General features: G+C 33.9%; 1 protein-coding gene across 2 annotated transcripts in view; it reads left to right on the forward strand.

Annotated features, from left to right (window-relative positions):
- LOC115217572 (regulator of microtubule dynamics protein 1) overlaps positions 1–26,200 on the forward strand; it is a 73,696-nt gene that overhangs the window by 22,083 nt on the left and 25,413 nt on the right. Inside the window, exon 2 of one of the 2 annotated variants that reach the window (XM_029787312.2) lies at positions 4,800–4,853. The exons of the other annotated variant lie outside the window; for it this stretch is intronic. Coding sequence (XP_029643172.1) covers positions 4,800–4,853 — 54 coding nt within the window. The remainder of the gene's footprint in view (positions 1–4,799; positions 4,854–26,200) is intronic. 2 annotated transcript variants of the gene reach the window in all.

Consider the following 26,200-nt stretch of genomic DNA (forward strand, 5'->3'; position numbering starts at 1 on the left):
CTTATATGAGGTACCATGAAAAAATTTACGTATTTATGTAATGCCAAGAGAAGGGGAACTTGGCAGTGCCTTTCTTGCTCAAGACTTTAAATGTGACCTGATTTTAAAGTAATTTGTAAATTGGAATAAAAAAAAAACAAAACTAGGTTATAGACATGTCTCACCAGGGCCATCTGCTTTTCATGTTAACTGAATGAGAGAAATCCCTCATGGCTATGTTTATCTCAAGTAAGTTCTTGAAGGATCTGGTACACTTAGGTGAACTGTGGCATGTAGAATTGTGTTGTCTTGGGTGAACATATGTACCATCAATTGTGGCATGTGCAATTTAGTGTTTTTATAAACACTGAAATGTTTACAATGGACTTGAACTGAAAACCTTTGAGCTTTAATATTATAGCCATTATGCCATTTTGTTTTTACTGCTGTCCCATTTATGGCTTGTGAATTGCCTGTAACATTGATGGGTCCAATCCATGTCAGCATTGAATGCAATTCAGATTTGTATGATTCAGAAGCAGTTGAGCACATTAAGTGCTTATATATATTGTTTAGTACTATAGACACTGGTTAATACTTATAGGTACTGTACTGGATATAAGTACATTAAATGATTATATTTATACATATATAAATATATAATGGTTAGTACTATAGATACTGAGTAGTATGATTAGATACCCATTAGTATTATAGATTCTAGTTAGATCTATAGATATTGGTTAGTATATAGATACAAGATAATACTTATAGATACTGGTTAGTATGACACATGTCGGTTAGTACTTTAGCTTCTAGTTAGTATGATGGACACTTGTTAGTACTATAGATATTGGTTAAGGTCAACAGTTGAATGGCTAATATACTGCGTCACTGGTCCAGAGCAATTTGTGAGGTACTGTTTTATTACACTACATATTTTTGTTAGTCAAACTGAGTTCTACTAGCTTTCAACTCTTGCTGGGGTCAGCATAATTATTTTATTCTTCTAGGATGAATAAAACAATCCAGTCATATTCGGGGACCAATTCAAATGAGTATTGCAAATCTGTTCTGAATGTCTTGTTACAAGAAATTTTTATGGGATGGTGGCATTTAGATTAAATACTTGTTTTAATCTTTTAGTATTTAACCCATTTGTTACTGTATTTATTTTGAGATGCTCTGTATTTCTTTCAATTACTTTAAATATAACAAAGAATTTAGTAAAATAACATAAGTTATCATTCAGCTAGTGTTAGGAACATAAATTGTGACTAAGGTTTGGTGGAAGATTTTAATTCAAAACTTATGAAAACAAGACATTTGTACACAGAGCCAGAGCTGGTTTCAGCTGGGTTGGTAACGAAAGTATTAAACTGACCATGTACGGTCATAATATTCTACTGGTTTTATGTTCAAATTGACCAGATCCAGCTCCTCACACCTATCCTACAATGTTATTGTAAAAATAAACAATTACATCAGTCTTGAAGCTACACAATAATGCTTGATTAATTCAAAACAATGTGGATCTATATGCATTACATTTGACAGTAATCTGAATACTTAAGGCTTATTACTCTTTGTGAATATCTTTTTCTTTATTTTGGATAAAGCAGATTGAATTGTGATTTTAGATTTGCTTTTATGAATATCTTGGTATTTAGCAGTTACAAAACCAACTCAATTCTTCATATATTCTTAGAATATTATGAATCAGGATGATTAGAGTTGTATCCCTAAATTCCTTTTTTAAACCCAAGATAAACTTATTTGGATATTTTTATTTTTAAGGTACTGCTAATTAACGAAGTGTAAGGTTAGCAATATTGGTTTCAAAGTTTGGCACAATGCCAACAAATTTGGTAGGTCGATTACATCGATCCCAGTGTACAACTGGTGCTTATTTTATCGACCCTGAAAGGATGAAAGATAGAGTTGACCTCAGCTGAATTTGAACTTGAAATGTAAAGATGGACAAAATGTTGCTAAGCATTTTGTCTGGTGTGTTAATGGTTCTGCCAGTTTGCTGCCTTGGTAAGGTTAGAAGTATTAAAATATTGATGTGGTGTATTGACATCTTTCTTTAATCTTGACAAATAGAATTGTTAAAAAATGCTAAAGAATTAATAAAATATATATAAAAAAATAATAAATATAGATACAAATATAAATAAAAAATGATGATTATAAATAAAAAAAATTAATAAAATTGATAAATATAGATAAAAAATATTGATATGAATAAAAATAAAACAGGTATTTACAATTCATCATTTTGATATTTCAATTTATTGATTACCTGATAAAGTTTGGGTGTTTCTTTCATTTTTAGCTCGTGTTGTTTTCTCCCTATATTTTTGTTAATCTCTGACTAGATTTAAAAAAAAATTTTAAATGGTTTCAATGGTTTACTTTGCAATAATAACTATCATAGCATGTTTCACATAGCAAATCATTTACAGTTATCAATTATTACATTAGTCTGTATGCAAATGTGCAATTCTGCATTAAACCTCTAGAGAGATAGATAGTCAGCTATGAATTCTAATCAATGAAGAGTTAACTGTTTTAATAATGCAAATCTAATCTTATGACTTAACATTCATTTGTATTTAAGTGGCTTACCAAGATAATATATTCTTTAGGCATTTACAATTTAGCAGGTCCTACACCTTTGCAGATTGATTTTGGACTTAATTTCCAGTTATGAAGAGCTTATAGATAAATGCTTACCTAAGAACCAACATGTTTGCATTTGAAAAAACTGTGGTCAATGATCTATGAAATATGCTAACTATCTCTGACCATTATTCCTTCTGTGCACAAATCAAATAATATTAACTACTAATTTAAGTATGCAGTGTTTCCCTAGAATTTATCGTAACCAATCTAATTCATATTTTGCCAAGGTACAGTGCATTTATTCAAATATAACATGCTCTAATTTCGACTAGCTTGAATATGAACGGTGACAATTCTGTAATCTTATAGAATTGCAGTTTTAATTGCTTCACATACCAGAAGCAACTTAAACAATGAAGTTTTATTATTAGTATAACTATTATTATCATCGTCCCTATTATCATACAAAAGCTATTGATAATTAGTAGATATTTGGAATATTGGTGATAACAAGTCTCTTTAATCTTAAGGGTCTTTCTTAGAATTTTTGCAGATTACAGGGTGGCACTTCTCTACAAGTCTATTTTACGGGTCTCAGTTCCAATATCTTTTAGTTTCTTAATTGTAGTTTTGAGTATTGTATCAAATTTACCAATAACCACAAGAACTATTTTCATTCTTGTGTTCCACAATCTCTTCATCTCTTCGATTAGGTCCTCATATTCCTTAATTTTCTTAGCTTCCTTGATATCCATTTAAGTAATCTTAGAATGATTAATATCATTATTAGTAGTATTATTCTTACTATATTAATTGTTACTTTGTAATGCTACTTGAAAGCTGGTCATAACTCGTGTGAGTAAAGATCAAAGCCTTCACTCACACTTGAGTTTTATTTGGTATCAGCATCCACCATACCTTTCCCTAATGTTTTTAAGTGACCTTGTAGTTCAAGTAGATACAGATACCGGCTAAAGTCTCTCTTCTTTGATCTGGTAGAGCATCCAAAATATGACAGTTTGAGGAAAGAAATACAACCCAGTACTTTATTTTATCAACATCTAGCAGAAGGATGAAAAGTAAAGATGACCTTGGCAGAATGTAAAAAGCTGGATCAAATACACAAATGCCATATAATGTTTTATCCAATGCTCTATTGATTCTGACAATTTGCTGCCACAGTTACAACCTAAGCCCCTACTTTTTTTATAATTGAAATAAATGCTATAAATTAAGGTGAGATATGTTAACAATATTTTGTCTGGTATGGACAGAATATTGAGAGAATTCAAACTTATTGGTTGTCTGAATAATAACAATTTAAAAGCTTTCAATAACTTGACTGTACCAGACACAACAGTATTACTATATCTCTCTGTTTTTCAGTTATAATATTTTTTCAAATATTGAAGGAAAAATTGCTGATCATCCTCAGTGTTCTATTTATCCCATGAATCATTTACAATAATAACAATCAGATATTTTTCACATTCCTTATGAGTTCATTGTAATTTTATGATTATTTTTTATGTTGCAATCTATGGAGCTAAGTAAGTTGTCTTATGAACTCTCTCTTATTAGAATCATCATCAACTATTATTGTCTCCTTATTTGATGCTACTGAAGTAGTCAGTCTCATCTCAACACTCTGTGTTCAGGACTTTAAGTTATTTATTGCCAGCCATTCTAAAATATATTCTTTTCTACTCTAGGCACAAGGCCTGAAATTTTTGGGGAGGGGGCCAGTTGATTAGATCGACCCCAGTATGCAGTTGGTACTTAATTTATTGACCCCGATAGGATGAAAGACAAAAGTCAACCTTGGTGGAATTTGAACTCAGAATGTAAAGACTAAGCATTTCGCCTGGTGTGCTAATGTTTCTGCCAGCTCACCACCTTTCATTCTAAAATATATTGGATCAGATTGAATGTCATTCCTTATGTACCTTTTCCTGCTTTATGTTTTTGTTTTTCAACCAGTCTTTAATCATTGCTTATAATTTTCATAATTAAAGGTGACAAAGGAAGGTTTACTTATAACTATTATTAAATTCCTTTAAGCAATAAGGTCATGGATATGTTCACCAGTTCTGTTAATTATCATTTGCCACCCCAGAAAGATACATATAAGTTGAAACAACTATTTCCTTCTATATTTTCTTTTTCTTCTTCTTTTATTTGATGATAATCAGTGCAACCAATAATTCGGCATCTAGGACTCGAGCTCATCTGCGGAAAGATAAAAGGTAACTGATATCATGACTTTTAGGGGATATCTGAACCCTAATAGAGATATTCCTGCACTTGGATGTTGTACTTGTGTTGTCTTAAGCTTGGATCACTCTATCTTTTCACTGTTATCTTGTCACTCTTTGGAATTAAAATGATAATAGTTATGATTGGAAAAAGAGAAATATTCTCTTCAATTCCTGTTTACTTAATGTTTTAAAGTTTCTATTTTTTTCACACCAGCTAATTGCTTTTTTTCTTTTTGATGTTAAATTATATTGTCTCTTTCACTACTCTTGGATTGTTTATTCAGTGAAATAAAGAATATATTTAAATGTAATATTTTGGTGTGTATGTGTATGTAATCTCCAATGATCTATATAATAATCTATTATAAAAATTCTGATGAATTAGTTGAGAAGCCAAGCAGAATCAATGTAGATACTATATCTGGTGCATCATGTTGTCATGTTTAAATTCTGCTATACTTGACTATAGTTGATTTGTGCTTTTGAACTCTTCAGGATTGCAATAATAATAATGATAATAATAAAAACAATTGTTCATGTTGCTACAAGGTCATATTTTCTTTAAAAGATGGATAAATTCAATTTAATTGATCACAGTACATGCCTGGCATTTATCTTATTGACCTCAATGAGGCAAATGTCCAAACTAAACTTGGCATGATTTGAAGCCAAAACATAGAGGGATTGTTTCATTCTCATTAATAATAAAACAATCCATTTGTTGTTTAGAATTGCCACGAGTTAGTTTCACTTTTATTCTACAATTTCACTTTTCTATACATGAAACTTTTTTTTAAAGAGAGGTGGTAAATTTAAGATCTGATTATAATATAATATCATTGCATTTGTACAGGAACAGAGATCAATTGATTTTGCCATCTATTTTGTTATTGTTGCAAAAATTCATGTATTTAATGTTCTTTATATTGTTGTTTTAGGCTCCTTGAAAAATATTCTAATAGAAAAAGTTTAGTTGTTTCAAATGTACCATTGTGTGCAGTGTGGTTTAGCTGAATGAATACTGTTTATTCTGAAGACTTCTCTAACTTATGCTACCCAGGAAAAATGAAAGGACATTATTGCAATAATGATGCTAAGATGATGTAGTGTAGATTTAATTCTATAAAATACCATGCAGTTGAACTTAGACGCAGGCATGGTTGTGCAGTAAGAAATTTGCTTCCCAACCACATTGTGTCAGATTTAGTCCCTCCCACTGTGTAGCACCTTGGGCAAATGTCTTCTGCAATAAACCTGGGCTCACCAAAGCCTTGTGAGTAGATTTAGTAGACAGAAACTGAAAGAAGCCCATTATATGTATATAACTCTGTGTTTAAAAAGTACTGGGGCTCATTCATTTGGCTGCTGTCCAATGAATGAAACAAGTAAAAAAAGGAAAAGATAATGCTAGCTAATTGTCTTTGTTCAGTTTTACATTGGTAATTCAGTTCTTTAATATAGTTGCCATTAAATCTGCAGTTTTAAAGTAAACTTGTCACTTCAAATTTTGATCCCTCACTCACATCATTTTTATACCTTTTAACTTTTTAAAGTGTTGGTATTGAGTATTTATCATTTTAAACTTTTTCAGCAGAAGATTAAAGTAATGACAGAAGATTCAGATATAACTAAGATCAAATCTTATTTTCTGCTCAACTATGCATTTTCAATTTGTTATAGTGTGTTCCTTTCAGAACTGCTCTAAAATTTCTGAATATAAAAATGGTAGAAGCCTTAATTGTTATCTTCAAAGGGTTAAAACATTGTTTGTAAAGAATTATTGCTTATAGCTGTCCATTACAAGTGTTAACAAAAGTGTGTTGAAAGGGATAAACATTTAATGTTTCTTGTGAACATTTGATGAAAGATAGCTATGATGGAAGATACATAATACAAGTGATAGAACAGAAGCTGTTGGTTTTAAGTTTTCTATTTTTTGCTAATTTATTTACAGAATTCTTCTGACTATTCTGACTTCTATTATTGTATTTATCTTGATCTAGTTTCTTCTCACATGTCTTACTTACACCTGCTAACCTTCATTTATTCAAAATGAACAATTGTAGGTTAGTAGTCTTACAATTATTCTTACATCCCAGTCTAGGAGGCAAGACCTTAGAAAATGCTGTTGTTACTGCCTTATCTGTGCAGATTTAACTATTGATAAAAATGCTTAAAACATTATCTTACCTTGATAACTAAAGAGTGAGGTGGTAGGAATGTTTTGAATTCTGAAAAGCATCATATACATTCCACTTCTTCTACTTTTATAAATTTTCCCCTCTCTTTCTCTTTTTTAACATGCATATGTTCTTATGTGTTTTATATCTGTATGTTTAGATAACTTAGTTGGTACAGTTGTTGGCAAAGAAAAATATACACTATTTTCTATTCCTAGAATATTACAGATATGCTAATATCCAACTTTATTTAGAATAATTTGGTTTGATAGAATTTACATGTTACGGAACCAACTTGAGTCTGTTGTTCTTTATTGGTCAGATAGAAACTACAGCAAAGATTTTTAAAGTATCAGCAATATAACAGATTATTTTTGTCTTAAGTGATATTATATATAAATATAACATTCATTATGCCCTATATAAATTCTTGTTTCTGAAGTAACCTAGTCAGCTTGTGCAAACAACTCACTCTACTATAGCGAACAACTTACTCTGTTATAGAAACATGCTGTATATTATCAAGCAAGTATTTGGTTGTGCAGATATGATGCATTCAATTTACCGCCCAGAAATTTGATGATAATTGTAGTTGAATTGATCAGCTTGTAGTCCATTTTTAAAAGAACAAAAATTATTTTGTATTTTTTTGTTGTTGGGAATCTGGTGATGTTTGCAGTAAAAGTTTGATAATAATTATAGTTGGAATTAACTTTTTTGCAGCTTAATGGTGTTTGTAGTGAAAGCTTGATAATTGTTGTTGAGATGAGCAGCTGTTTTTTTTAAAAATCTGAATTGTTTCTTTTTTTTTTTTTGTTTCCAATCTCCAGCAGTGTTACAACAGTGTTGATAATAACCACCGTTGAGATAATCAGTTTACACTTCAATCTATCTATATCCATAGAATTTTCAGTAATGTCTGTATTGAAGGATTGCAATATACTTTTGAAAAGTTTGTGGTGACCTGCTTGTAGGCTTTGTTGGTATGTAATAGAATACAAGGTGTATAGCTTTAAAAATCACCAAGATATGCAAAGGTTGGTGTTGACTACTGTTCAGGGGCAGTAACTGCTAAATTTCTCCAATTAGGATTGAGTAGAATGGAGTAAGAAACGTGGGAGACATGGTTAATGTTAAATATTTCAGTTGTCCTCATTCTAGCATTGAAATTAAAGAATAAAATCTGAATTAGTTTTTAGGTATTATTATCATGTTTCAATTTTTGAAAGACACAAAGGCTTTGACATGTTTTCATCTTCGAGTATAAATCATTCAAGTAAGTAATAATATAATCTGTTTTTGAGTTAGTCACACTGTAACAGTGTTGAACTTTACCTTGACGAACACATGGCATTCACTTATTTTTTCCCAACGACCCAGTTACTGATTCAGTGTATGCATAAGCATGCATATATTCATGAAGTCGTGTATTCATGAATGCGTGCTTATATGTACACAAATATATATTCATGCACATATGTATATTTTTATGTACACTTGATGATTGCACCTGCAAATGCACATGCTCACTAATGAATATGTACACATGGATGTCCACACATGCACATACATGCATGCATGCACACATGCATGCACACACAAAGATCATGTATACATGCATACATCTAACTTTTATATATTATTTTTTTTCTGTGAAGAAAACTTTCCTTTCATTTTATGTTTATTTTCAATACTAATACTGTTTGGATAGGTCTACAAATTTAGATTGGTTTGATGCAATGGTTCAGTGCATATGTCATACAGTTTCAAATTACAGATGCTTCCTTGGTTCATCGAGTTGTGGGTTTGTAAATTTGACTGTTAGTAAGGTTCTTGTTTCCTATGGAAAGTTAACCTGCTGCAGGAGAACACTGAAGGCTCTATCTGTTAAGAAATTTCTTCTATAAGAGCACATATGACACTAATAATGAAGGTAAATGAAATGATTTGTGAAGTTCAACAACACTTATAATATTAGAATAGGTAAGCTTGTCATCTTCATTATTTTATGAGCAGTTATTTTTAACAGCTCCAGAAGGATTGAATTGCTAAGGTGAGTCTAATACAGAAGTATGATACAATATGCTGGATAGTATACAGTGTTTAGGCTGGTGCCCTACTGTATTTTCCTGTGGCTAATAATATCTTACTCTGTGGGATGGTTGGTGTTAGGAAAGGCATCCAGCCATAAAAACCATGCCAAAACAGACACTGAAACCAGGTGCAGTCTTCTGCCTGACCAGCTCCTGTCAAACCATTCAACCTATGCCATCATGGATAGCGGATGTTTAATGATAATGATGATGGTGACATAAGGTTAGACATTTGTATGGGAGAAGCATAGTTGATTGAATTAGTTCCAATATGCAACAGGTACTTATTTTATTGACTCTTATAAGGGGAAATGTTAAATCAATCACGAATAAACAAACATATCAACTTCTGTCCTCAGGTATTTAGTCTCATAGTTTCATTGAGTCATTTGGACAAATTATGTGGTTATTGAGCCAACTGAGTTTATTGTTATTTAGCAGTTCATCTAGATATGCTCACTTCTCACTTTTAAACTGCATAAAATGTGGGCAAAACATGTGTGAAGGCACATAACCTAATGGTTAGCACATGGAGCTCATGACTGTGAAGTCTTGGGTTTGTTTCTTGGACTGGGTAGTATGTTGTGTCCTTGAGAAAGGTACTTTATTTCTTGTTGCTCCAGGTATGCTCATCTGAAAATGAGTATCTGCTGGGGAATCTCTCTCTCTCTCTCTCTCTCTTCCTTTAGCTCTCAGATCCTTGATATTCTGCTGGGTCAAAGTTGACATGTTTCAGCGAGTGTCAATATCTCCTCATGACCACACAAGCATTGAAAATAACAGCTTGGCACAAACTACCAGGTCATACTTGCAAGTGATAGCTAAACTTGTTTCAAACCAATTCAGCATGTAATAATTACTAGAATACCAATACAGTGTGGGTTATGAATAAATAAATATACAAACTTTTATGCATATAAGAGGTGAGTGAATCTGAGAAACAGTATGTTTATTTTTAAACCACACAGTATTTGTACTCTAATAATTAAGCCATTCAGAGCTATAATAATGATTTCTGACTTAGGCACAATACCAATATTTTTCAGGCATATAATTGACTGAATTTACCACATAGTATAACTGGTATTTATTTTATCAATGTCTTCCTTATAGATGAAATACTAAGCTGTATTTCCTGATATGAATTAAATGCAAAGAAGTGGCCTACTGAGCTAGAAATTGTAGTATTTAGTACAGCTCACCACTGTTTATACCAACAATAACCTCTCTGTAGTGGTGTTTTAATGTTATTAGTGAATTACAGAACTCATATTGGATCATATAGTCACTCAAGCATTTCTCAAGAACTTCTACATGTTAAGTCTGGAGGAAAGATCTCTTGCCTTTTAAGCTGTTGTAGGTCAGTGCCTGCAGGAAAGATGTGAGCAGGGAGAAGATTTGAGGGAGCTAATGTTCTGGGGAAATGATTTAAAGTAGTGGTAAAGTAGTGGTTAGATGCAATTAAAGTGATGAGAGTTGGAGAGATAAATGGCTTGGAGGTACCTGAGTGATGCAGATATCATTTAGTTCCATGGAGAAGAGACCATTATAGTAGCAATAGAAAAAAGAGAAAGGGGACAGTATGTTTGTGGACCAGAGACTAGAGTGTGTCTATTAGTGATGGGATGCTAGTCAACCAAGTGACTTTTCTCTGAATGCAATCCAAAATAGTGTGTGTAGCCGCTATACCATCCTAGATATAGGCACAGTACTCCATTGAAAGTCAGCTGCTGTTGGAGATTGAAATATCTTCCTGCCTTAAAGAAAAGGGCTTCCTGCCCTGAAGAAAAGGTCTAGATCCAAGTTATGCTAAAGATGTACCTTTTTCAGGAGAGATCCTTGGGTATATTGGGCCCAGCATTTAAAACACTTATGAGGGCTGTAGTAAAATGTTGCTTATGATTCGAGAGGTATGGTATGGTGGTGTTTACATGATATGAATAGTGCTTCAGTTTTCATGAAGTGTATTTAGACTAGGTTATCTTGAGCCCTTCATTGTCCAAGATATAACTACAGTTGACTTAATTCTAAAAGCTAATGAAACATTGTTTAGAATAATGTGGCTTACAGTAATAATCAAGTTAATATTTCAATACAAAGCAAAGAAATGTAAATTTACAGTAAATTCTATGGGAATTAAGAAAAAAATGTATAAAAAATAAAGAAGATAAAATATTTATGTTCAAAGGTCCATGGCAAACACTAAAATTGGTGGCAGCAATCCATTGTGGTTGAAATACCTGAAACAGTCAGATGAGATAGCCACATTTGGAACACCTTTGGTCATAGCTCTGCTTGATTAGAGCTAACCTTGAATATAAACAGTTACTACAAAATGTAGGTGAACAGAACCACATGCAAGTCTATGTGACTTGGCCACAATACCCTAATCCTATCATCTCAACATTTTCAAAAAAAAGCAAAAGTAACATTGTTTCCTCACTACTTAGATTACCTAAGACACAAATAAGGTTGGACTTGACCAATAATACACTGAAAACCACATACAGGAAATATGTGAAGTTGGATTGCTACAACAATTTACTTTGAAAGGTTTTATGTCCTTCATAAATTTACTACTGATGTTTCTTTAACCAGGGTCTGTTGTTGCCGTTATCAATGTTGTCATAACCATTTTCTTGTTGTTGTTGGTAATGTAGCCATTTTTCATCCTTGTTTTTGATGCTTTCATTGCTGTTATCATTATTGTTGCTGCTGTCCTATTTTCATTGTCATCAATATTGTTGTTGCCATTGTTTGTACTTCATCATCATTTAACCCTCATTTTTTTCTACATTTTTATCACCATCATCCCAATCTACTGTCCTTGTGGCAAATAAGAGAAATAATTGTTATTTTTACTATTACTGCTACTACTTTGGGAAATTGGTGACTGAGTTGATATAACATTGGCTTAACTAAAGAGTCGAAAAGTTCAAAATTTTTTTGTGCAAGGTTGACAACAAATGCAGAGGACAGAGAGGAAAAGAGGTCTTTGTAAATTGAGAAGTAACGTCCACTATCTTGTATTCCATCATCACCATCACATATATATGCCAACTGATGAAGGATGCCAACAAATTATGAGACATTTTATGATCCAACAAACATATGTCAGCATAGGGAAAAAATTTAATCAGACATGAAATCACAATGATGATATGTTTATCATGGAGGAGTGCTGAAAAGATCCTGGCTTTAAGGATATCGTGAAAGGCCTAGTTCGAAGCCAGACCTTCCAAATTCTTTTACTTGGCTTAGAAAAACTGGAGGATTACTGCAATAAGTGTATGAATTTGAGAAGGAAATATATTGGATAAAATCATAATTATTGGATAAAATCATAATTAACTGATCCTCCTGTGTTTTCTTTTACCCAAAGCCAGAAACTTTTCAGCACCCCCTTGTATATCAACCCCCCCCCCCACACACACACATGCTTGCACACATGTATTCCCCCCACACACATGTGATTTTAGTGTTCAACAGATGAGCATGTGCAGCTGAAGATCATTGGGAGCCAGCCTACTAAATCAGTTTTACAAACAGGCTTCTTGCTCATCTTCAATTATTATCGAAAGTTTAATATTGCTTTGGAATAGCTCTGCAATTTTTATGATGGCTAATAAACTTGAGTAACATAATTGGATACAATTTTGCTTTAAACTTGACAAATCTGCTTTTGAGACCCTTGAAATACTTCATGTTCATCAGGCTTTTGGTGAATATTCTTTAGGTTGATCATAGTTTTTGAGTAGCAGGTGTATATCAAAAGCTAGTTGTATGTCACCTGAAGATGATCAGTGTTCAGTGCCACCAATTACTAGAAATATGCCAGAAAATGTAGGAAACAAATCCATGAACTCATGGGGACTGGTGTCTAACAATTCTGTATTAGATTCTTACAGAAATCCTGAATAACATGGCACAGTTTTTGACAAAGAACAAACTGGTGACCATTCTACACCCTTGGAATTTGTCTAAGCTACCCCTACAATGACTTCATTGTGTTTCCAAAAAGAAATTGAAGCTTAAGGAGTGTGTCTTTGCGATGGTAGATGAAATTAAAGCAGAATTCAGGAGGTATTGATTTAGCTTCAAGAGGAGGACTTTGTGGCATTTTTGAGGCATGTGTGTGTGTTTCTTAGGGGACCATTTTGAAGGGAAGAGTGCCTGAATATAAATAATATATGAAATACATTATTTATAGGGTACTGGTGTAATTTTTAGATCTGGCCCAGGAACTTTCTGCATACATGGAGATTTTTTGTTCAAATAGTTTTTTTAATTTTATATGATAATATATAACTATATAAATATAATAATGGTTTCAGATGTTGGTACATGGTTAGCAATTTTAAGGGAGAGTGTATAGTCGATTTCATGGATCCCACTGCTCAACTGGTACTTTTCTATTGACCCCAAAAAGATGAAAGGTAAACCACCTCGGCTGAATTTGAATTCAGAATGTCGTGAGTCAGAAGAAATACTGCAAAATAAATTTTCCTGAGCTCTAACAATTCTGTCAAGTTGTCAATGTAGTGGTTTCAAATTTTGGCACAAGTCCAGTAATTTAGAATGGAAGGGGTTAGTTGATACCATCAGTTTTGATACTTGTCTGGTACTTTATTTTATTGACCCCCACAAAAAAGATGAAAGGAAAAGTTCTGTGGTATAAGATCAATTTAAAAAAAAAAATATTTTATTGAGTCCAGGGAAATGAAAAGTGAAGTCAGTCATGATGGGGTTTTAAAGGATGTAAACAAGGCAATTTCTGCTGTACACCTTGTAATGAATCAGCACCTGACTGGTTACTTGAAGAGAAAATAAGATCAATTCTCCAAAGCAAAAACATCATGAACTCTCAGACCTTTGAGACTGATTTTACCAGAAGAGCAAAAGTACTGTCAGAAATATATATATGGATGTGAGAAAAATGAAGAAACCAAAACTTACAGAGAACTTATCACACACTTAAATGTTGGAGACACTTTATATATGTATATAAAGTAAATAACTAGACTACCAATACAGTGTGGGATTATAAATAAATATGCATGCAGTATCATATCCATAAGCTTGATAAATATATACTTAGCTTTTCTGTGAGATAAAGCCATGTAGTTAAACCACAAGCCTAATATTGACAGCTTTGAATGAGGATCAAACTGACTTGTTTCATCTTCCTTAAGACTTACCACTGATTGCTTCCAGATGAAAGTAGCATAGAACAACTTATAAAAATGTTAAATCTGTGTGTGGTATATTTTCATTTACATAATTTATACAGGATTGAAATTGTTTATGAATAATTAGTGTCAACACAGTTAGGCTCCATTTTACAGTAAGATACGTTTATTAAGCTTATGAATGTGGCATTGTATACAAACAGTAGCCTAATACTGTGATAATATATCCATCACACCATGTGAAAATGGAAAGCATCAGTAGTACTGTAAGACAAAGGTAATAAAAGCCAGCTTTATCCTTAAAGGAAGGGAAGCTGTGTCCCAACTATTATCCAAATCACTGTTGAATCAAACTACCAATGGTCATAAATTCCATTGACAGACTATAAGCCACCTTCTTTACAAGAATGATTCGAAAACCATTTAGAAAAATCAACACTAATATAGAGAGCCTACTACAATTCAACATGAAGTCAGCTATGATATCAAAATGAGGGATTGAATAAATGCATCAGTACCATTCCAAGAAGAGGTAAATTTATTAAGTAAAAACTTTAGAATAAGATTAGACACTGATATCAAGGAATTACAACAGTCATCCCTGCAAGTATTTAACAGGTATAAATAAATTAAAACTCCAAGTTAAAAACCACAGCTTCAATACAATAAATTGGAAGGTGAGTAAGCAGTAGAACTTAGACAGGAAAACTAGGAAACTACCACATGTACAAAGAAGAAGAGATCTGATATAAATACAGAATATTGTAAAGTAACTACTGTGCATCAAGAAAAATAATTAATAGCAAACAAAAGTAGATTAGTATAAAGAAATATGGAAAAAAACCCTCAGATTTTTCTCTTTATATAAGGACACAAAATACAAAAAAAAAAAAGTTAATTGCACAAAAGAAGGATAAATAAAGCAAATAATACAATAAAAATGGAATGATGAAATATACTAAATGAAAAAAAGAAAAACAGCCCAGCTTTCCCATGGTTGATATCCTGCAAGCTTGAACAGAGAGGAAGTGAGCAATTATGAATATTCACAAAAGCTCAAAGCTCTGGACTAAACACAGAAACAGAAGGTTTAATTATAGATGGACCAGATCAATGCTTAGCTACAAAAGTCACCAAAACAATAAAATAAAATAAGAGGTTAGCATCAACTACAGGTTCTAAAATCTACATGAAGAAAAGATTAATTACCTCGCTTTTTGGCTGCCCATGCTTCACAAAAATGGAAAACATTCACATATTAATTTGGCAATATACAAACACTTCCATGTAAAATCAAAATAAATGGTACAAGTAGACATTAAATCTGGTTACAAAACAATGATATAATTACAACACTCTGCAACAGTCATGGGCAACCTGCAGCCCATGGGACTTTGTGAATGACTATATAATAATAACAAAAAATTACCTTGAATTTTGTTAGTGTGGTTTGCCTGATGATGATCCATGTCTCATGCAGCCTGCTTGTTAAAAAAAGTTGTCGATACCTGCTATTGGAGTTGTGTTTCTAGTAGAGCTGACAAAAGATCAAAGTGAACTGCCCCAGCAATTTCTAGGTATCATAATAAAGGAAAACTCTAGCACTCTGCCAGATATCTTGATTTTTTTTTTTAAAATCAAAATATCATCTGGGAGGAAGATAAGCATCATCCCATTCCTGAGAAGACATTAGTATACATACCAGGAACCCTGAAGAGCTACTATGTGACTATTTAGTCTGCTAGAAATAATAGCCAAATCTCTCTCATATAACAGCTTCTCTGTGTTCACTCAACCTGTGAAAATAGCAGTTAAATCTGCCTTGTATCAGATAGAAGACATTACACAAAATCTTTTATTTGCTAGATCAGAAGAGATGCCTTCTAATTAAAGTCTACTTAATATCCAGTCATATCGTATGAAAAAATGGAATTGATACGAGTTCTACCAGACCCTAGAACAGACTGCATTCTTTTGTTGATATCAGTCTTTTGACTGTAGCCATGTTAATGTACTTTCTTCAAAATGTTCCAGTTAATCACTTTGATTGCAATACTTAGGTAATTATTTTTGTCAGTGTTTTAGGGGAAAAAATTATGAATTAGGTCTTTGCACACTCTGTACAGAACAGACATATTAGATAATATAATCCTAGATATACTCTTATATGATGAGGTGGCCATGGCTGGAATGCCTTGATCATAGGTTCTCCTGACTGGGATTGATTTAATGTTAAACTACATTAACAGAAGTGCACTGATTGAAGCTGTGAATAAGTCTCACAAAACTGCAAAAAGTTAATAATAATAATAATAGTTCATTCTAATTTTGGCACAAGGCCAACTTTTTTTGAGGGGAGGGGAAAGCTGATTACATTGACCCCACCCTCTCCCCAGTGGTGAACTGGTACTTATTCTATTAACTCTGAAAGGATGGAAGGCAAGGTCAATCTTGATAAAATTTGACCTCAGAGCATAAAAAATTGGAAGAAATGCTGCTAAGCATTTTGTGTGATGTTTTAATGATTCTGCCAGCTCATCACCTTAACAATAATGATAATATAATCCTTTCTACTAAAGGTACAGGGTCTGAAATTTTGTGGGAGGGGACTAGTTGATTGCATTAATCCCATCCCTGTGTTACATTGGTACTTAATTTATTGACACCAAAAGGATGACAGGCAAAGTTGACCTTGGTGGAATTTGAACCCAGAATGTAGCAGTGGGTGAAATACCACTAAGCTTTTCATCCAGTGTGCTAGTGATTCTGCCAGCTCACCGCCTTAATAATAATAATAATAATAATAATAATAATAATAAAATTAATAATGGTAGTTTCCAGCTTTGATATGAGGCCACAAATTTGTAGAGGCAGATGTTTATTGAATTGACTCTGTATTGACCCAAGAAGGATTTAAAGCAACGTAAGCCTTGTTGGGATTTGAACTCATGTAAAAGAACACTTTATGGTTCTCTATCATTTCTGTGACTCCACTACTTTTGGATGATGATAATAATAATAACAATATCATAAAGCTATGACATGCTAGTTTAGTTAGCAGGGATGTTATCTTAAGGTTTAGTGACAACAAGTCTCCTCAAAACTTCAGAATCTTTTTTTTCAGGATTCTTGCAGAATACAGGATGGTACTTTTCTGCAGTTTAACAATATGTATCTCAGTTCTAATATCCTTCAGCCTCTTAGGTTGCAGTTTGGGTGTTGTACCAAGTGCGTTAATTACAACAGGAACAACTGTCACCTTTGTCTTCCATAATCTCTTTATTTCTCTGGTTAAGTCCTGGTATTTCTCAGTTTTCTGTTTCTTTGGTATCCATTCTATTAACATCTGCCATTCAAAGTCTGTGATCATATACTGTTGTTTCCCCCCACTCTACAATTATATCTGGTCTCCTTGCTTCAATAATATGGTCAGTCTTTATGGAAAATCACATAAAAGCTTGTAATTATTATTCACCATCACAGCCATTTCGTATTACATTTCTGTTACTTTGAAACCCCACACTTGACTAACATCCCAATGCACTCTTACCTGCATAGTCATGCCTGTGCTGCATTCATTTTAGAGATGATTAATACTTTCATCTTGTTTACCACAGATTCTGTATTTGCTCTCTAAATTGTTAGCAATTTGTCTTTGGTGAGCTGGCAGAATCACTAGCACACTGGGTGAAATACTTAGTGGTATTTTGTCTGTCTTCACTTTCTGAGTTCAAATTCTGCCAAGGTCAACTTTGCCTTTCATCCTTCCGGATTGATAAATTAAGTACCAGTGGAACACTGGGGTTGATGTAATTGGAATATCCCCTCCCCCAAAGTTTCAGGCCTTGTGCCTACAGTAGAAAGGATTATTATTATGGCGGTGAGCTGGCAGAAGGCGATCTTTCGTCTCTAGTAGACCTTTCCGTCGATTTCTGTAAAAAATTTTTTTTTTTACATATGGGCTTGCGGGAACTTTTGAAGTAATATACATACATAAACACTTACACCGAGTAAAAAATTTCAGTTATCTCTTTCTTTCACACATTACTCTGTCTCTTCACACACACTAACAGAAGCATTTCACTTACACAACATACTGTCTGTCTCCCACACCCCATCAAACACGCACACACACACACATGTACATCAATGCTTCCCCTGGACGGTAACTTCAAAAGAACTTCCCTCGTCATACAATCGCTTTCTCTTAGTCTCTTTCGCTCTCATTATTTCAAAAGTTCCCACAAGCCCATATGTAAAAAAAAAAAATTTTTTTACGGAAATCGACAGAAAGGTCTACTAGAGACGAAAGATCGCCCTGGCAGAATTGTTAGCATGCTGGGCAAAATGTCTAGCAGCATTTTGCCTGTCACTACATTCTGTGTTCAAATCCTGCCAAGGTTCACTTTGCCTTTCATCCTTTTGGGGTCAAATTAAATATCAGTGAAACAATGGAATTGATGTAATTGATTAACCCCCTCCCCCAAAATTTCAGGCCTTGTGTCTATTGTAGAAAGGAGTGTTATTATTATTATTAAGGTGGTGAGCTGGCAGAATCGTTAGCATGCTGGATGAAATGCTTAGTGGTATTTCGTCTGCTGTTACATTCTGAGTTCAAATTCCACCAAGGTTGACTTTGCCTTTCATCCTTTCGGGGTCGATAAATTAAGTACCAGTTACGCACTGGGGTCGATGTAATCGACTTAATACCTTTGTCTGTCCTTGTTTGTCCCCTCTATGTTTAGCCCCTTGTGGATAATAAAGAAATAGGAATTTCGTCCATTGCTATTCAAATTCTTCCGAAGTCAACTTTGCCTTTCATCCTTTTGGAGTCAATAAATTAAGTACTAGTGAAACACTGGGGTTGATGTGATTGACTAGTCCCCTCCTCCCAAATATCAGACCTAGTGCCTTGAGTAGAAAGGATTATTATTATGGCTACTTGCTGTCAGAATTATTAGCATGCCAAAGAACATGTTTACTGGTATTTCTTCTCACCCTATATTTTGAGTTCAAATCTTGCTGAGGTAATTTATGTTGTTCATCCTTCTAAAGGTTGATAAAATTACTACCAGTTGAGTACCTTACCTCTCCCATCAAAATTGCTAGCTTTGAACCGAAAATTAGTATTATTTCTAATATTGCTTTTTTGCTCTGTGATCATCATACTTACCATATATTTGAATTCTCTTTTTAATCCTTTTTTTTTTTTAACTACAGAAGAATATTTCAAATCAGAATTTTGTCAAATTTTATTTTCTTTCAAGATGTTCAGATCTGAATGTAATTGTTTTAGGAATTGAATAGGTTATATAAAAATTGTTACAAGTTTAGAAAATATTAGCAACTCATGTTGATGTAAGGTAGTGAAGTTGAACACCCTTATGAGTAGTAGACATTGGACATTGTAGTTTTGCAGGCAGTGTGTGAATAAAAGATGGGTTATTTATTTGACAATTTACCTCCTATTAATGTTTTTTTTTTGTCTTTAAATTAGATGAAATGACTTTTCAACTTGCGACATTTATTCACTGACATTTCTTGTTAACATTTTAAACAGATATAATGTGTATGTATGTGTAAGTGTGTCTGAGTTGTGTGTAAAAAGGGCATATATGGATAGGTAATTGTGTGAGTGTGTGTGTGTATGTATATCATCATTTAACATCTGTTTTCCATGCTAGCATGGGCTGGATAGTTTGACTGAGAACTGGTAAGCTGGGGAGCTGCAGCAAGTTCCAATCTGCTTTGGCATGGTTTCTACGAGTGGCTGCCCTTCCTAATGCCAACCACTCTAAGAGTGTAGTGGGTGCTTTCTATGCTGTTTTTACTTTCCCAAATGTCCCAAACATTTGAACTGATCTAAATGTTTTTTTACATAACACATATATATATATATATATATATATATATATTGGGTCATCCATAAATAATGAAGTATACATCCATTTTTATATATAAAAGCTATAATGGAAGCGACAAAGGAGCATATTTTGCTTTATGTTTTCAATAAAGGCAACAACACAATGGAAAGTATGAGGAATATTAATGTAGTATATGGGGATAGGACAGTAAGTGTAAGCCAATGTCAACAGTTGTTCCAGAAATTCCGAGTTGGAAATTACAGTCTAGAAGATGAGCCTTGTCCTGGAAGATCTGTAGAGCTCGACGAAGACATCCTGCAAACCCTGGTGGAACAAAATCCCATTGTACTATTGAGGAACTAGCAGTGAAGCTTGGATTTGGTCATTCAACCATTCATAGACACCTGCATGCCATCAGAAAATGACCATCTTTGGTTTCAAGAACAAAGGTGTTCTATCAAAATAATGCTCAGCCACATAAAGTGAGGACGACTTTCCAAAGACTGGAGCAGTTTGAATGGGAAACAACGTCCCACCCACCATATTTGCCAGACATTGCTTCATCTGATTATCTTTTATTCCATAGTCCTCAAAACCAATTGGATAGAAAAAATATGAATTCTGTAGATGAGGTCAGAACAGTACTGGGGGAGTATTTTTCATCACAGACAAGTGACTTTTGGAAGAGGAGCCTTGCAAATCTACCAGATAGATGGAAGAGCATTGTAGAAAATGAAGGAGAGTATATTTCAGATTAAAAAAGAACTTCATCTTAATTTTGAAGACTAAAAGAAGTATAAAAAAACCCTGTATTATTTATGGGATGACCCAGTGTATATATATATATATATATATATATATATATATAAATGTAGTTAAATGCAGGTGTTATTCAAATTCTTTTACTTCTGACATATGTTTTGAAGACAACATTGGTATTATTCCAAAGAAATAAAATGCTGTAAAACAATGTAATCTTCTCATCAGGGTAAGAAAGAAAGAAACCCAACTCATCAATAAAACGTTTTAACAGAATGTGATGAATGGGGTGCTATTAAGTATTTTTAAAAAATCGTTAGAAGATATAACACAAAAGGTAGCCTATAGAAAGAGAAGGGGTAAAGGAAAGAAATAAGTAGAAAACTAATAAAGGAGAAATATAGAGCAATATGTGAATTAAAATAAAAGCTTAACGGCTTGGAAATAAATATATCTAGCGGAAGTGAAATGTAAGAAGAAAATCAATGTTCAAATTATTTATAATGGTAGATATCACTTTATGAACTAAAGGTATGTTTCTGCCAATGTTTACATTGATAAGCATGCTCTATAAACGTGTTTACAAGGGAATTCTTAGAAAATAGAATATAAAATAGTTCACTATTACAGAGTTGGCAGAATTCTTTGCCTTTATCATAAGGGAATGAAATGAAGAGAATCAACCAATCTAAATTAAATTGTTTATTATGGTCTTTTCGATACCAAATTAATTTACTAAGCCCTGTACTGTTGCGTTTATTACTATCCCTAAATGTAGAGTAATGATTAGAAATTCTTTTAGATAACTGAGAAGAACTATTTACATAAAAAAAAGACATTGGTACCGGAAGTAATTTTACACTGGTATATAGAATTTTTAGTCTTAGAATTATTAGACATAAACCTAATTCTGTTGGAATTGACTTCAGAGACAATAACCTTGTTAATATTTCTTGGGGGATGGTTAGTATTAGCTAAATTAATGTTAGTATTAGTAATTGGATTCTTATTTAACTGACTAATATTATGTGAAGAGATAATTTGTGAAAGATTTTTTGTGTTGGGAAAACCAATCCTAACCGTGTGCGAGTTGATAATCGAGTAATACCTAGAATTCTTTGGAAAATTCCTAATAATAGCTTCCTGAAATTGGAAAGGAAGATTAGATTTAATTTGCCTCCCATCTCTTATGATAAAAGGCAGATTTTCTCTGCCTCCCAAACCGTTTGTTTTTTATACAATTCTACAATATAGAATTTCTTCAATTGGAATTTACCTATCATTTTTACAAGTAGATTCCATCGGGTCGTGGCATGTAAAATTTTTTCAATTTCACCCCCAATTAAGCAAAAATTTGAGAAAAGTAAATATTTTACGATTTGCCTCTCTCATTTCAAGTGCTTCACTCCTCCCATTACCACCACACTTTCTGCTACTTTCTCTTTGCAAGTGTACACATACATAGACACGCAAATATATACATATACGAGAGCCTCTCTCATTTCAAATGCTTTCCTCCGTTTTTTTGGGGGAAGTTCTTTTGAAGTTGGTGTGCATCGGAAGCATTGATGTACATGTGTGCGTACGTGAGTGTGTGTGTGTTTGATGGGGTGTGCGACACAGAAAGTGTGGTGTGTAAGTGAAGTACTTTTGTTAGTGTGTGTAAAGAGACAGAGAGAGTAATGTTGTGTGTATGTGTGAAAGACAGAGATAACTGAACTTTTTTTATTCACTTTTTGTAGTGAGTGACTGAGAGAGAAAAGAAGAGAGGTTATGTATGTATATATGTATGTATGGCTTCAGTGACACACACACAAAAACACATACCTATGTACACCTAAAGCACACACACATACACACACAAACGGAGCACAAACTTCAAGAGAACTTCGCGCGCTATCTATCTGGTTTGCCATTCCTCACACACATGCATACACACGCAAACATATACATATATGACAGTGACAAACACAAACGTTTCAAACAACTACATACAAACACTCAAACACACACACACGTGTGTGTTTGTTATTAGTAAAAAAGGCGCCAAACACAACTCACTTCTCATTTGAACACATTTGCAAAAACACACCGACGGTCGAATTGCCATAACAATACAGAAAAGGTAAATTGGTTTTTAATTTACTTTCTGTTGCTAAATGTTGGTAGTATTAATTGGTGAGCGTACTTCAGTTGTCAATTGTTGACAGAAAGAAATTGTAAGCTAATAAGGTGTGTGTGTGTGTGTGTAGGAAGTGAAGGATAAAAATATGGCAAGAAGTGGACAGATGTACATATATACATACATACATCCATACATACATACATGTGTGTGTGTGTTATCTCTCTCTATATAAAGCTGAAGTTGTCTGTGTGCGCCAGGTTTCGTAACCTTCAACTAACACTATCTCCTCCGAGACCCTGCGGCGCAAGTTGACCAAAATTGAGAGTATGATAGAAGAAGGGTTGCTCTTCCTTCCGTAGAACATAAAATTCAAATCGGACCATGTTAACACCAAAAATTATTTACATCAAAAAGCTGCTTTTTTCTATGAAAATCCCTATTTTTTACCATTTTTTCACTGCTGTGTCACCACTTTTCGGTGTATTTCAACCAGAAAAATGTTCACAAAATTTTTACTTTTCAAAAATTACAAATCCAGCGGGTCGAAACAAACCCGAGCTTGTTTCGACCCGCTGAATTGGCTAATATACTTAAGATTGGTTGGTGGTTTGTGGTATGGGAAGTACGAATTACTGTGTAACTGTAATATCTAAAAAGTTGGCTTTCACAACATCATCATCAAAATCTATGCCTAAGCCCATTCTATGGAAAAACTTAACTAAACTATTCTTAACCTTTTGTACTTTTTGGTTAGAAACATTTTGAAGGTAGAGTAAACAATCATTCCGATATAGACCTCCACTGATACTTGGGAATTGGTCTGCCATTTCATAAAGTCATAAAGTATATATATATATACTGACCAAATCAGCTATTTGTGCTGTATCAGAACTTTCCATCATGACATCAAAATCATTGGGTGTATCTTTATGGACCCACAGCTTGTTATCAAATTTTATGATAGATTTTCTGGCGGCCAACACAACATTAATCTCTTCCCTGGTGAGACCAGCCTTGTTGTGAGTTAGCCAGAGTGCCTTATTAAGTCCTGGTGGGTTGATGGAGGAATAGAAACCAGAAATGTCAAACTGGATAGACTTAGTGCTCCTCTTATTAGTAATAGAACTAAACCAGTCAATGACTTGGAACAAATTGGACCATAAACTAAGCTTTAATTTTTTAACTAAGGTAGGAATACATTTATCTAGAATAGTTTTACTAAGTACACCAATGTCAGAGCTAGAAGGACAGATAAGTCCTAAGGATGGATTATTAAAAAAATTTTGTTTATGATCTTTTAAAATAAAACGAGGTTGCTTAGGATCAAGTGGTTCTGTCTTCATCTGTAAGTTATACTTCTCCATAATTTTCTTAGCCTCAAGGCTGGCTTTCCTGATTGCACCTTTACTGGTAATCCTATGGTTTCTTTCTGTCTCTGCCTGATGAGAAGATTACATTGTTTTACACCATTTTATTCCTTTGGAATAATACCAATGTTGTCTTTGAGACATATGTCGGAAGTAAAAGAATTTACTTGCATTTAACTCCATTTATTTATTTATATATATTATACAAAATATTTCACATTACCCCAAAGTTTCTAGCTTTACAAACAGGGTGTTACGTCCTTATTACTTGTGTGACTTTTTGCTGCCCTGGTAAACTGTTTATTTATTTTTTCCATGTTAATTGTAAACAAGGGGAAAATATATATATAAATAATATATAAATATATGCATATATACATACATATATGTACATACATATATGTATATATACATGCATGTATGGGTACAGGACATAAAAAAAACGTTGAACACAATGAAAAGCAAAAACATAGAAACAAACTTATTTTGGAAAACGCAAAAAACAAACAGAAACAAGACATGCAACAAAAAGAATATTCCCCTTTTTCAGTTCTCCCTGTTTCATCTACTCTGCATTATGAAGGCAAGGACAATACATGACTTCATTGAAACAGTCCTTCCCACAAAGCAAATTAAATAAAATTTGGGATTTTTTGCGGAGGGTGAAAGTGGTAACAAGAACAGGACAGTGAGAACAAAATAGTAAAAACAAATGGTGAGGGCTGTTAAGCCAAGACGATGGAAAAATTATTCTGAACGCTAGGAAGACGACCTTATGAAAGGAGACAGTATAAGCATGTTTTGTCTTTAGGAAGGTAATGAGCAGAAAGATAGATTGTCTTTCGTGTCAGTGACGAGAGATTCGAGGAGGAGAAGGAGGAGAGGAGAAGAATAGGGAAGGGTGGGAGAGAAAACCAGAAAGGATGAAGAACAAGAGAGGGAGCACCATCCGTTCGTGGCCGTTTGCCAGCTCTGTCTGGCCCCCGTGCCGGTGACACGTAAAAGCACCATCCGTTCGTGGCCGTTTGCCAGCCCTGTCTGGCCCCCATGTCGGTGACATGTAAAAGCACCATCCGTTTGTGGCCGTTTGCCAGCCCTGTCTGGCCCCCATGTCGGTGACATGTAAAAGCACCATCCGTTCGTGTCCGTTTGCCAGCCCTGTCTGGCCCCCATGTCGGTGACATGTAAAAGCACCATCTGTTCGTGTCCGTTGCCAGCCTCGCCTGGCCCCCGTGCCGGTGACACGTAAAAGCACCATCCGTTCGTGGCCGTTTGCCAGCCCTGTCTGGCACCTGTGCGGGTGGCACGTAAAAAGCACCCACTACACTCACGGAGTGGTTGGCGTTAGGAAGGGCATCCAGCCGTAGAAACACTGCCAGATCTGACTGGGCCTGATGAAGCCTTCCAGCTTCACAGACCCCAGTTGAACCGTCCAACCCATGCTAGCATGGAGAACGGACGCTAAATGATGATGATGATGATGATGATGATGATGATGATGATGATGATGATGATATATATATATATATATGTGTGTGTGTGTGTGAGAAAGAAACTGGGACAAAAGGAACTGAGAACGGCGGGGAGGGAGAAAATAGGTGAGCATGATAGAAAGAATGAGTGTGTGTATATTAGTGTTCAAGTCTGCACATGTGTTTCTATGTAAGCATATAAGTGTGTGTATATATATAAAGATTGCAGACATGGTCTAGTGCTTAAAAAGTGCGGTGTTCTACTGTATGGCATGTTGTACAAGTA

This window comes from Octopus sinensis, linkage group LG11 (assembly GCF_006345805.1).
Source record: "Octopus sinensis linkage group LG11, ASM634580v1, whole genome shotgun sequence".
Lineage (NCBI taxonomy): Eukaryota > Metazoa > Mollusca > Cephalopoda > Octopoda > Octopodidae > Octopus > Octopus sinensis.